The 13,258-nt window shown below is 42.4% G+C and overlaps 1 protein-coding gene across 2 annotated transcripts in view; it reads right to left on the bottom strand.

Moving 5' to 3' along the window:
* The window catches only part of DENND3 (DENN domain containing 3), a 52,625-nt gene that overhangs the window by 37,646 nt on the left and 1,721 nt on the right, over positions 1-13,258 (bottom strand). For both annotated transcript variants that reach the window (XM_081204367.1, XM_081204366.1), the window contains exons 3-7: positions 7,669-7,948; positions 5,950-6,065; positions 4,724-4,863; positions 3,811-3,922; positions 399-518 (exon numbers count right to left, since the gene is read on the bottom strand). In XM_081204367.1, the coding sequence (XP_081060493.1) occupies positions 399-518; positions 3,811-3,922; positions 4,724-4,863; positions 5,950-6,065; positions 7,669-7,948 (768 nt within the window). The remainder of the gene's footprint in view (positions 1-398; positions 519-3,810; positions 3,923-4,723; positions 4,864-5,949; positions 6,066-7,668; positions 7,949-13,258) is intronic.

The raw sequence follows: 13,258 nt of genomic DNA, 5'->3' as shown, positions 1-13,258 counted from the left end.
TCCGGTAAAGGAATCTGGGGGTCTGGATCTCATCTGAAGTCCGCTTGAGGGGCTAGGGCCATGCCAGGACCGCAGGAACCCCGGGGTGAGCTTCGTTGGTCTTCACCGATGTGGCTCCCTCGTTTGGTGTTTACCCTTTCAGACTTCCAGCCAGAGAGGCAGGAGTCAGTTATAGTCTGTTGCCAATGCCTAAGCCAACACCGCTCACTTTGCTGTAATCGATAAAGTTGTGGCCTAAATTTTGCCCAATAACTTAAACTAAAATTACGTGTCAGTGTGAAGTTATTTTCAGGGGAAGGGCTTGGGGGCCTCGGAGCGCAAAGTAATTCTGTGCAACTCCCACAAACTATACACGGATCCAGTTTCCACCTGCTTAAAACAAGACAGCCATGCTATACCTGTAACACCTGTTCCGGTTTGAAGCATAGGAAGGGAAGGTGTAGATCCAGATCGATAAGTGGGCTGTCAGGATCCTCCTGAGATGGAAATATTACCTGGAGAGGCTTCGTATTAAATATCTAGGAGGAACAACAGAGGTGGGTGGTCAGCTATTTTTTGTGTCATAACCACAAACTGCAACTACAATATATTTTACGAACAAAAACAGTGAAAACAGGCCTAAGAATCGGGAACAAGAAGACTGCTTTTGCATGCAGAACATTCACAGATCTGCAGTATTATAGCACATTTCTTGGTCCAAATGAACAAGCTTTTGTATTTTTTTTGCTCATCTACAGGAAGGGACTAAACAAAGCAACCGGAGAATTTGACAATAGATTAAACTTATCTGACATCTACTGTGATAATGAGCCGTCTAGTCTAATCCCTTTCTGAGCAAGGAAATGTTAATTCATGTGAGAGGGGGCAGTAAGAGAAAATAACAGTTGCATTACTGAGCGGATGAACCGTGAAAACAAATGCAAATTCTGGTGTTAAGTACGATGAGATTTAGTTAATAACTCCTGTAGAACTTATATTTATTATTTATTATTATTATTTCAAGCACAATCATGAGCAGTTGCAGTACAGGCTCAGATACTATAACACAAACAGAAAACTTACGTTAAATTGCATCACTCGGTGACAAGTTCTCAGACAGACTAAAGGTCCTAGGGGAGACTACAGAACTGTTCTGTATTCCCATGATTGCCAAATACTGGAATAAACCCTGAAAACTGTTGTGATCAGATATCTATTGACAAAGGCTCAACCCAGACCCTAGACAGGCTCTGGACAAAGAGAGAGAATGAAGATTGAATGCAAACTCCTACAGTCTGCACTGAAAACAAAAATACCCAGAAACACACATTCTTCAATGAATTATGTCATGTCCTGCAAAATAAGGATAACCTCCATTATTCCTCTTTAAAGGTAAAGGGACCCCTGACCATTAGGTCCAGTCGTGACCGACTCTGGGGTTGCGGCGCTCATCTCGCTTTATTGGCTGAGGGAGCCGGCATACAGCTTCTGGGTCATGTGGCCGAACCAGAGCAGCGCACAGAAACACTATTTACCTTCCCGCCAGAGTGGTACCTATTTATCTACTTGCACTTTGACGTCCTTTCGAACTGCTAGGTTGGCAGGAGCAGGGACTAAGCAACGGAAGCTCACCCCATCGCTGGGATTCGAACCACCGACCTTCTGATCGGCAAGCCCTAGGCTCTGTGGTTTAACCCACAGCGCCACTACCTAAAAATCCCAGCGTGGGCAGAAAAACGTTGCAGTCCTAAAAGCAGAGTAGAAATAGAGGTCCTAAAAGACAGGGAACACCCAAGGCAGAAATGTGTAGGACAGGAACAGAACTTGAATCTTCAAACATGGATTACTGCCAAATAGCAGTAAAGAAGAAGGAAAAGTGATTTCCAGCAGGAAAAGCAGAAGATAGGGAGAGCTAAAGCATTCCCTCCCACACACCCCCATTTCCCCCCTGCAACCCCTCCCTCCCCTACAGTCAAAATAACATGGGAGGGAGAGAGGGAATGCAGAGACAAGATGTTCCCAACCATTGTCTCTCCACTGAAACTCCACTGTCCTATATTATTGCAAATGGCAGGGGTGACCTGAATTTGCAGACACAAGCCTGCTGCTGTCGGGTGTCAAGGCACCTTCTGTCAGCATCGCCCTAGAGCCAGTGCGCCAACTGGACTCATGTACCTCAACCCCGACTGGGCTAGGCGAGCTGGGTAGCACCGCCAGAGACCTCCTTTCTCACAGGAACAGGTCACAGTGCTGTGGAATCACAGCTTAGAGCTGAGAGCACCGGATTCACTGTCTCAATAATACAGTCGTTGCGCAGCAGAGTTTTGCAGAGTCTTGCAGAGTATAAACCACTCGGAGAGCAGCTCTGTAGAATATCTTCCTTTTATTCTATAACTACAACTATGATACAAAACTATATACAGAGCTGAGTATTCTAAGCATAAATCAATGCTACACTGAGAGTCTGCAGCTGCTCTTAGCAGCAATCTTATCTCTAGGATCTCTAACACTCTCACTCTCTCCGATACACTGACTGACTGACTCTCTCTCACACACACAGAGATGTTGCTGGGCAGAATAAGTAGATAGGCAGGACACGCCTCAGGGGTGACCTGAATTTGCAGACACAAGCCTGCTGCTGTCTGGTGTCAAGGCACCTTCATCGCGTAGTTTTCTTGATACACTGAAAGTGCACCTCTCTTTGACAACTGAGATATGCATTCTAGGACACGCCCTCGCCCCTTCATTCTGTAATCTGTTTTAACTGATTCCGAAAGTGTGTTTTTAAAATTGCTGTAAGCCACTTTCCCTTCCTCTCTTAATTTTTCCCTAGGCCTGCATAATTTTTTTTTGTTTTTTATACATATTTTGACTGCGTCAGACCAACACGGCTACCTACCTGAGTCTAGAGTAATGTTCCGGTTTGCAGACTTTTTCTGGAAATCAAACATGCTGTGTTTTGACTGTTACGCTTCCAATTTGAGTGCCACACTTCCGTTTTAAGTGTTACACTGAGGTCTGTCTGTTTTTGTTATTTATTTTGCATTTTTGTTTTTGCTGCTCTTTTTGTTTTGTTTTTGTGACTGTGTGGAACCCAGTTCAGCTACTGACTGATTGAATGATTGTACGACTGCAGTACATTGTTTATTGCTTTCATTTTATGGATCAATGGTCTCGTTAGATAGTAAAATTCATGTTAAACTGCTGTTTTAGGGGTTGTTTTTAAAAGTCTGGAACGGATTAATCCGTTTTGCATTACTTTCTATGGGAAAGCACACCTTGGTTTAGAAACGTTTTGGTTTTGGAACAGACTTCCGGAACGGATTAAGTTTGAGAACCAGGGTACCACTGTAGACAACAAATTGAAGGGTAAGTTTGGTCTGGAGGGAAAAATGAAGAATGGAGGAGAAGAAGAAGATTTGATTTAACTGTATTTGGTATCCTGCTTTATCACTACCTGAAGGAGTCTCATAGCAGCTAACATTCTCCTTTCCCTTCCTCCCCCACAACAAACACTCTGTGAGATGAGTGAGGCTGAGAGACTTCAGAGAAGTGTGACTGGCCCAAGGTCACCCAGCAGCTGCATGTGGAGGAGCGGGGAAGCAAATCCGGTTCACCAGATTACGAGTCCACCGCTCTTAACCACTACACCATGCTGGCCTAGGGAAAAATAAGAGAGGAAGGGAAAGTGGCCATGAGCCTTTGCTCTTCTGAGCACCAGTCATGAACCAAGTTCTTCAGAACAGGGTTATTTTAAGTTCCTTCATTTCCAGACAAACACTAAGGAAGCTAATATACAGCAGAATAAAATGTAGTATCTTGCAGAATTACCAAGTGCAAAGGTCCTGGAGGAGGAGTGGGGATTAAACACAGTCTGGCGGCGAATTCTTTTATATAGTTATCAACATCTAAATCCTTGTAAGACTTCAATTGTGCCAATAAGCTGAAATAATAAAAAAGCAAATAGAAGTGAAGCATATGTCAGTAGAAGGCAAAATTAGTTTTAGTAAAATTCTCATTCCTTCAAAGTATGTTTTCTTCTGTACAGTATATATCCACCAACTTACTGCAGTCCTTCTTTGTGTTGTTTTTGGTGCCTGCTAAAAACTGCTTTGCTCCAACAAAATATACTTAGATATATTTTAAAAATATGTGTTTAGATATATATTTTTAAAATGTATCTAAATACATGCCTTGCTTTCATAAGTTTTTGATGAATATTTTAGTTTGTCTTTAGCTTGAGTAAGCGGTATATAAATTTTGTTAAATAAATCAAAATGCATCACAATATACGTAACTGCAACAGACTAAATCCATGCTTACAACCATCACTAACCTCTGAATAACCGTTGAAAAAAAATACATTTTAAGTGCCGTTCTGAACACAGGGAACCCAATTAATTTCCACCTATAAGGACACTGATTAATTATAGCACTGCCTGTTGGGGCATACTTTCCTTCCAATCTGCAAACCTACTTGGAAGGACAGTTTTAAAATAAATCGTTTCCTGTTCCACACTGACTGTGAAGACAGAGACCGTTCAAGCAAAATGCTGCAGCGCTGCCTACAAATAGGTGAATCTGCTGCCTTAATTTGGTTTCCTTTGCCTCCCAACAGTTGTAATTGGTCACTAAAAGCTCTCTTACTGTGATATAGAATATTTTGACAGCTTCTGTAACAAATAAAATCACAGCCATGGGTGCAAGTTACTGCCATTGAAGTAGCTTAGATCATAATCCTTACCAGGACAGACAGTCTTTGAGGGCATTGAAGTAGGGATACCTAGATATGATGCACACTGCAAATGGCACAAAATATGAAGCAGATCTGGAGCTCTTTGCCGTTTCCCAAGAAGCTTGTCCATTATAGAAGATGTGGGCATCCTGCAAGAAAACTGCGTGTTACTTTAGGCACGTGTCAAAAAAACTCAGTTTTGGAAAACTAAGAAGCACATTTACAAAATAAAGGACATAATGTTGACTTTAAGAACCGCTCATTTTGCAGTACATATTAGGCACTCAAGACCCATTCTAATTCTACAACAACAACAACAACAACAACAACAACAACAACAACAACAACAACAATTTATTATTTATACCCTGCCCATCTGGTTAACAACAACAACAACAACAACAACAACAACAACAACAACAATAATAATAATAATAATAATAATAATTTATTATTTATACCCTGCCCATATGGTTGGGTTTCCCCAGCCACTCTGGGTGGCTCCCAACAGTATATTATTATTATTATTATTATTATTATTATTATTAAAAGCAATAAATTTCAAACATTAAAAACTTCCTTAAACAGGGCTGCCTTCAGATGTCTTCTAAAAGTCAGATAGTTGTATATTTCCTTGACATCTGGTGGGAGGGCATTCCACAGGGCAGGCGCCACCACCGAGAAGGCCTTCTGATTGGTTCCCTGTAACTTCACTTCTTGCAGTGAGGGAACCGCCAGAAGGCCCTCAGAGCTTGACCTCAGTGTCCAGGCTGAACAATGGGGGAGGAGACGCTCCTTCAGGTATACTGGGCCGAGGCTGTTTAGGGCTTTAAAGGTCAGCACCAACACTTTGAATTGTGTTCAGAAATGTACTGGGAGCCAACGTAGGTCTTTCAGGGCCAGTGTTATATGGTGTTATATTCTTTGGGGAATTCCCATGTTCTGCTTACAAAAGCCACCCTACAGGTTTATGATCACATGTTAATAACAAGTTACCTGAGTTGACAAAGTCGAAAGCATTCGCCCTAGATACATCTGTGACTAGAACTCACAATCAAGAACTCTGCTGGGTCTTGCTTCTTCAGAGATCTATGCCCTGAACTGTAAGAACTTAGCAGTAGCTAAAGATACAGACGCTAGATGACTAATTTTAAGAATGGTCAGCATTTGCAAATGATCAGCTCAGCATTTGGGCTTGTCGGATTAGGAGCACAGCAGCAGGGTAAACAACCTACCTGCATAGGCCGGTAATACTGTGCGACAACACCATACGTTCTGTTACCACAGACGTCAGTGAAAACAAGGAAATGGATGCGGTCTTCTGTGGATTCCAACGCTATATTAAATCCTCCTGGAAATGAGATGAACATATTGTAAGGCACAGCGCCAATAAAAGTTAGCAGTAGTGAACACAGTTACGAATTGCCATCTTCAGATGAAGGGCAGTATATAGATTTAATACATAACAACAACAACTACAGTGCACATATTTGCAGACCCTGAAAATTGGTTCCAGGAGTGAAATTAGGAATCAACTTCCTGGGCAGAGCAATCCAAACAGTTTGTATTTTAAAATGCAAAGCCAACATTGCTTCCAAGAATACACGAGACAGTTCAGGCGGTGTTGTTTGTTTTCCCAAGCTGGGGGGAAAGAAAGGACACAGATCCTTTGGATCCATGGCTTCCTGTGATCTTCACCCGGCACAGATGTTCAACATCTGCACAGACCACTGGCAGAGGTCACAAAGATTGCCACATTGCCAGGGAGCACCTCTCTCTCTCTCTCTGCCACCGCCCCTTGGAACACCCTCCCCCCCCGGGGACCAAAGGATCACAGCCTTAATCAATCAAATTAATTTAGCCTGTTTAAATACCACCCAGAATGGCAGTGTTTTTGCTGTTAAGATTTTCTCAGTACGGCATATTTTTTCTCTTGTAGCCGAGATACAGCTTATACTATCTGCATGGGGATGAGAGTTATACACAGTAGCCCAGAATCAGAATAGGAATCATTGGTTAGGTAATCATGTAACCCACCATTAAATTCTAATGCATGATCTATCTATCTATCATCTATCTATCTATCTATCATCTATCTATCTATCTATCTATCTATCTATTTATATCTATCTATCATCTATCTATCATCTATCTATCATCTATCTATCATCTATCTATCATCTATCTATCTATCTATCTATCTATCTATCTATCTATCTATCTATCTATCATCTATAGCTATCATCTCTCTATTTCTCTATCTCTCTATCCAGTGCTTTCTTTCTGGGGGGGACGCAGGGGGATGCATACCCCTAAACATTTTGTGAATCTTTCTAAAGGTGAAGGTAAAGGGACCCCTGACCATTAGGTCCAGTCGTGACCAACTCTGGGGTTGCGGCGCTCATCTCGCTTTATTGGCCAAGGGAGTCGGCGTACAGCTTCTGGGTCATGTGGCCAGCATGACAAAGCCGCTTCTGGTGAACCAGAATAGCACACGGAAACACTGTTTACCTTCCCGCTGGAGTGGTACCTATTTATCTACTTTCACTCTGACCTGCTTTCAGACTGCTAGGTTGGCAGGAGCAGGGACCAAGCAATGGGAGCTCACCCCGTCGCAGGGATTCGAACTGCCCACCTTCTGATTGGCAAGTCCTAGGCTCTGTGGTTTAACCCACAGCGCCACCCGCGTCCCTCTTGTGAATCTTTGTACTTTTGTCCATTTACTGAATTTATTTTTCCCAATTTAAACTATAAAATGGTGATTCTCTTGAGTGAAAATGACAGTACCCCCAAACATTTTTTTAAGAAAAAAAGCACTGTATCTATCTATCATCAATAAAATGATTCCCACTTTTTCAGAAGCACTACAAGTCCCCTGCTTTTATGCATCAATATTGATCCTATCCGTTAACAGACATGAAACTGATTATTAAAATGACAGGGGCTCACGTTACCTGGAAAGCAAAGCTGTGGCAATCCATTAAGGTCAATGTCTATAGGTATGGTAATATCTTCAGTCTCAGGAATTTTATGGGCTCCATTCAGAGCTTTTGCAGTGTCAATCTTGGATTTCTCTTTCTTTTTCCGAAAGGAACGCCGTTTCCCTTTATTGAACGCATTCCTATTTATATTTGTGGTTTGCAACTCCTCCTTGCTGATGAACGGAGGTACAAAAACAGAAAGCACTTCTGGTTCGAAGGGAGGGGCGCTTCTTATGTCATGTCTTTGAGCAACCTAAAAACAATAAAATAATAACAATTCTTATTTTGTCCCCAAATGATGGTTCGCATATAGAAATTTACTTCTGTTACTACTTAGCAGCAATTTATTTTTGTTATGAAACAATCCACCCCAGCTAAAACAATATTTTTAAAAGAATGTTACTAATATTATTTGGCAATAATTACTTCTTCAGTCTTCATCCTCTTATGTATATCTTCATTTTGTACGTGGTGCTCTCTGCACACATATCCGATACTAAATTCTACTGTACCTGTTGAATTGTACTTCCAAGTAAACAAACTCTAAGTCTACTAGTTCAAAATTAAAGCCAAGAGCATTTAACTAGGTGCAAAATCCATCGGGCAGTTTTTCAGTCGGTTCTTTCTTCAAGAATTAACAATACACATTAACTGAAACATTAGCAACATTATTATTTCAATTTGTTACCTACCTTTCAACCTAAGATCCCGGGGCAGGTTACAGCAATTAAATCACAATGTTAAAAGCAGTTCAAAGCAATTTACCATCACAAAAATATGGTGGGCCCTAAAACTAGACACCCCAGGTGTCAAAAAGCAAAGGTAAAGAGATACATGTCTTTAGCATTCAATGAAGATGCCAATCACACCTCTATGGGGAGAGAGCTCCACAGCTTTGTGGCTGTCACAGAGAATAGGTAAAGGTAAAAGGTAAAGGAACCCTGGACGGTTAAGTCCAGGCAAAGGTGACTACGGGGTTGCGGCACTCATCTCGCTTCAGGCCGAGGGAGCCGGTGTTTGTCCACAGACAGCTTTCCAGGTCATGTAGCCAGAATGACTAAACTGCTTCTGGCGCAACAGAACACCATGACAGAAGCCAGAGCACAAGGAAACGCTGTTTACCTACCCGTCACAGTGGTATCTATTTATCTACTTGTGCTGGTGTGCACAACTGATAGGTTGGCAGGAGCTGGGACAGAGCAACGGGCACTCACCCTGTCACGGGGATTCGAACCACTGACCTTCCGATCAGCAAGCCCAAGAGGCTCAGTGGTTTAGATCACAGTGCCTCCCGCTTCAGAGAGAATGCCCTTGCCCAGGCCACCAGCAGCCCACGCTTTCAAAAGTGATGGAACAACCAAGAGGGATTCCTCTGCTAATCTTAACACCCACGGGGATCAGTAGGGAAGGAGATGATCCTTCAGATGGTTGGAGCCTGAGTCATTTGAGGCTTTAAAGCAAGGCTGATCGCCGAAGAATGGATGCTTTTGAATTCTGGTGCTGGAGGAGACTCTTGAGAGTCCTATGGACTGCAAGAAGATCCAACCCTTCCATTCTTAAGGAAATCAGCCCTGAGTGCTCACTGGAAGGACAGATCCTAAAGCTGAGGCTCCAAGACTTTGGCCCCCTCATGAGAAGAGAAGACTCCCTGGGAAAGACCCTGATGTTGGGAGAGATTGAGGGCACAAGGAGAAGGGGACGACAGAGGACGAGATGGTTGGACAGTGTTCTCGAAGCTGCCAGCATGAGTCTGACCAAACTGCGGGAGGCAGTGGAAGACAGGAGTGCCTGGCATGCTCTGGTCCATGGGGTCACGAAGAGTCGGACACGACTAAACGACTAAACAACAACAAAAGGCAAAGTAAGGCCTGGGGGCCAGATCCGGCCCAATCGCCTCCTAAATCCGGCCTGCGGACGGTCCGGGAATCAGCGTGTTTTTACATTAGTAGAATGTGCCCTTTTATCTAAAATGCATCTCTGGGTTATTTGTGGGACATATACAAACTAAAATGTTTGTGTCAATACACTGATCAAGCAATGCCGGTCTGCTGCTATGCAGGGCATTTAATACACAGTTCATTTTCCCCCAAAGTTTCTGAGGCTATGGTCTGCTCACGAAGTGATGTCCTGGGGTAATCAAAAATCTTTTTATTAAGTTGCTTGTTCAAAGTACACTTGCATTTTTACAAAAAACACCTGCGGTCCAAACTGCATCTTACAAGCTGTTCTCACCATCACAGTTGCTCTTGGAAACAAAGAACACGCCTTCTGAATTAATTAATTAATTAATTAATTTAAATTTACTTTGAAACAATTAATTTATGGCATTTACTTCCACAAGATGCAATGTTGTCTACTGGCTTTGAAAAAGAGCATTAGATAAGTTTGTGGAGAACAGCTTCATCAACGGCTATTAGTGACAGCTAAATGAAACTTGCATGTTCAAAGGTAACTGAGTCATGGCACGGAAATAGACGGTAAAATAAATTAATTAAGAAATGGGTCCCCAAGTGCGCATCTAGGTTAAAAGATGGGTCCCAAGTCTGAAACAGTTAAGACTATTGGTCTAGTACAGGCATAGGCAAACTCAGCCCTCCAGCAGTTTTGAGACTATAACTCCCATCATCCCTAGCTAACAGGACCAGTGGTCAGGGATGATGGAAACTGTAGCACCAAAACATCTGGAAGGCCGAGTTTGCTTATGCCTGGTCTAGTAGTTAACAATATTGGAAGCAAAGTCAAGAAAACCTAAGCTAATACAGTTTCTATGCCGGTTTCTCAGGAACTTGCGACACCCTTAAATCTATCTTACTTCAATACATTTTTCTTTTCAAATTTCTGCAAAGAATGACCATTATCAACCAACAAAACCAAATAAAACCAACTAAGCATGTTGATCTTCATCTAGTTCATTCTACCGAAGTCAGTTCGTAGGATGTTGGTGGCGAAACAAACTAAGCATGCTATTTTGCAACCAGTTCAGTTCATTCTGCTGAAACTGACTCATAGGAAGAAGTCTTCTATAGGAAGTGCCCACACCGCTCCATCATATTCTATGTCAGATGGTGCCCCCTCCAAATGTTGCTGAACTCCAACTCTCATCAGCCCCAGCCAGAGATGGTGAGAACCACACGGGTTACCCCTGCTCTAGGCAAATTAATAAACTGCCTTCAGGGTCAGGAAGCAATGCCCTTCCCTGGTGTAAGGGGGCAGACCTACCAATGGCTATCAGCTTTTCGCCTTTCCCAGTCTAGCCATGAGATGAACAGCTGACAATGGGGGTGGCTTTCAGTCAATGAAAAAAGAAAGATTTAAATGGCAAGGATGTTTCATATAACTGCCTAAGCATGCAAGTAGTGGTGGTGCTCGGGAACGGGGAGTTGGGAACCAAAAGAGTACTTATCAAAATCATATTGTCGTTTTCAGCGGATAATAAATCAGTTTGACACCCTGGTCATATGAGTGACACCCTACTTTAGATTCAGGTAGGTAGCCATGTTGGTCTGATGCAGTCAAAATAAATATAAAGCACCTTAGAGACCAACTAAGTTTGTTCTGGGTATAAGCTATACCCAGAACAAACTTAACAGGTAAAGGGACCCCTGACCATTAGGTCCAGTCGTGGCCGACTCTGGGGTTGCAGCGCTCGTCTTGCTTTACTGGCCGAGAGAGCTGGCATACAGCTTCCGGGTCATGTGGCCAGCATAACTAAACCGCTTCTGGCGAACCAGAGCAGTGCACGGAAACGCCGTTTACCTTCCCACCGGAGCGGTACCTATTTATCTACTTGCACTTTGACGTGCTTCCGAACTGCTAGGTTGGCAGGAGCAGGGACCGAACAATGGCAGCTCACCCCATCGCAGGGATTCGAACCGCCGACCTTCCGATCGGCAAGCCCAAGGCTCAGTGGTTTACACTACAGTGCCTTCCACGTCCCTAGAACAAACTTAGTTGGTCTCTAAGGTGCTACTGGACATTTATTTTTAATTTGTTTTATTTAACCCTACTTTAGAGACCACACAATCATCACAATGCCAAACAGCCGTTGCCATTCCTGACACAAACTCGCCCCACCAACAAAGAAGCTGTAGATCCACTTTTAGAACAACCTGTAACCAATTCAGATGGAAGATAGTTGTTCAACAAACGAGCTTATCTGCTTAAATAGCCCTCATCAGAAAAGAAAACAGTAACATACTAGGCAATTTGGAGAGAGGATACATCTGATGAAGTAAATAAGTCTACAAAAACTTATGAAAAATAAGCTTATTGGACGAAAGAAGAATGGCAGACAAAATTAATCGACTACGCAGAATTAGATAAAATGACAGGAAGGATTCGAAACCTGTGGGACCAGAGATTCACAGAAGATTGGAAAAAATATACAAACTATTTGAAGAGCAACTGTAATCAACAAATTACACTAGTGGGACTACAAGAAGTTTTGTAAGGAGAAATATATGAAACATTGCAAAGTAGAAAAAGAATAGAGATATTAGTTATGAGATTTAAATGTAGTAGTGAAAGTAAGAAATGTATATTGAGTGATTAGATTGGAAAATTTTCAGAGGCGATTGATGGAAGTAAAAAAAATTGTATAAGATGTAAAAGTATGTTTAATTACTGTTGAAAATGAGATGTTATAAAACTAATAAAATTATATATATACACACATATATATACATATATATATATAGTGGTACCTCGTGTTAAGTACTTAATTCGTTCCGGAGGTCTGTTCTTAACCTGAAACTGTTCTTAACCTGAAGCACCACTTTAGCTAATGGGGCCTCCTGCTGCCGCTGAGCCCTAAAGCACAATTTCTGTTCTCATCCTGAAGCAAAGTTCTTAACCTGAAGCACTATTTCTGGGTTAGCAGAGTCTGTAACCTGAAGCGTATGTAACCTGAAGCGTATGTAACCCGAGGTACTACTGTATATAAGAAAAATAAGCTTATTGGTCTTTAAAGTCCCACAAGACTCTTGGTGTGTGTTTTCCCTGCAAGCAACCAACACAGCTAACCCTCTGGAAACCATAAGGGCTTGGCGATTAAGACTTAAGTGTTGCAGCATGCTAACGAAACGTCACAGGCTGGTGACATGCCCACTTTAAAGCAAAGTGGCACATCTCCATTTCACAACATCTCAACTCTTAGGAAGTGGCAGCGGTTGTTTCTTTTTCTTCTTTTTTAATTTGCAGAAACCACACACTCACCTTGTAAAAGGAAATAAAACGTTTTTGTAAAAAGTCTTCCCCTGCCCCCAAGCTCCTAACATGTAAATAAAGGCCAAAGAAGGAAGTTGACAAATTAGTGAGACAGGCGAGATAATCTTAAACTCCTGCGATCTATTATGTATTTACAAGGGGATCTGTGGGACAGAAGCTGTGTTCTCGTTGTTTTTTCCTTCTCAGCCTCAGGGTGGATTTACCAGTTTGTCAGCGCATCAGGAACACGCTAACAGCTTTGCACAGTTACATAGCACAGAAATGCAGCCGCGCTGGTTTAAACGGATCTCAAGGGTGCATAGAAAGCGATTTGTTCCACCTTTCTCCTGCAGTCACC

Source organism: Podarcis bocagei (assembly GCF_964188305.1).
Source record: "Podarcis bocagei genome assembly, chromosome: 8".
NCBI classification, from domain to species: Eukaryota; Metazoa; Chordata; class Lepidosauria; order Squamata; family Lacertidae; genus Podarcis; species Podarcis bocagei.
This window is presented reverse-complemented; position numbering and strand designations above follow the sequence as displayed.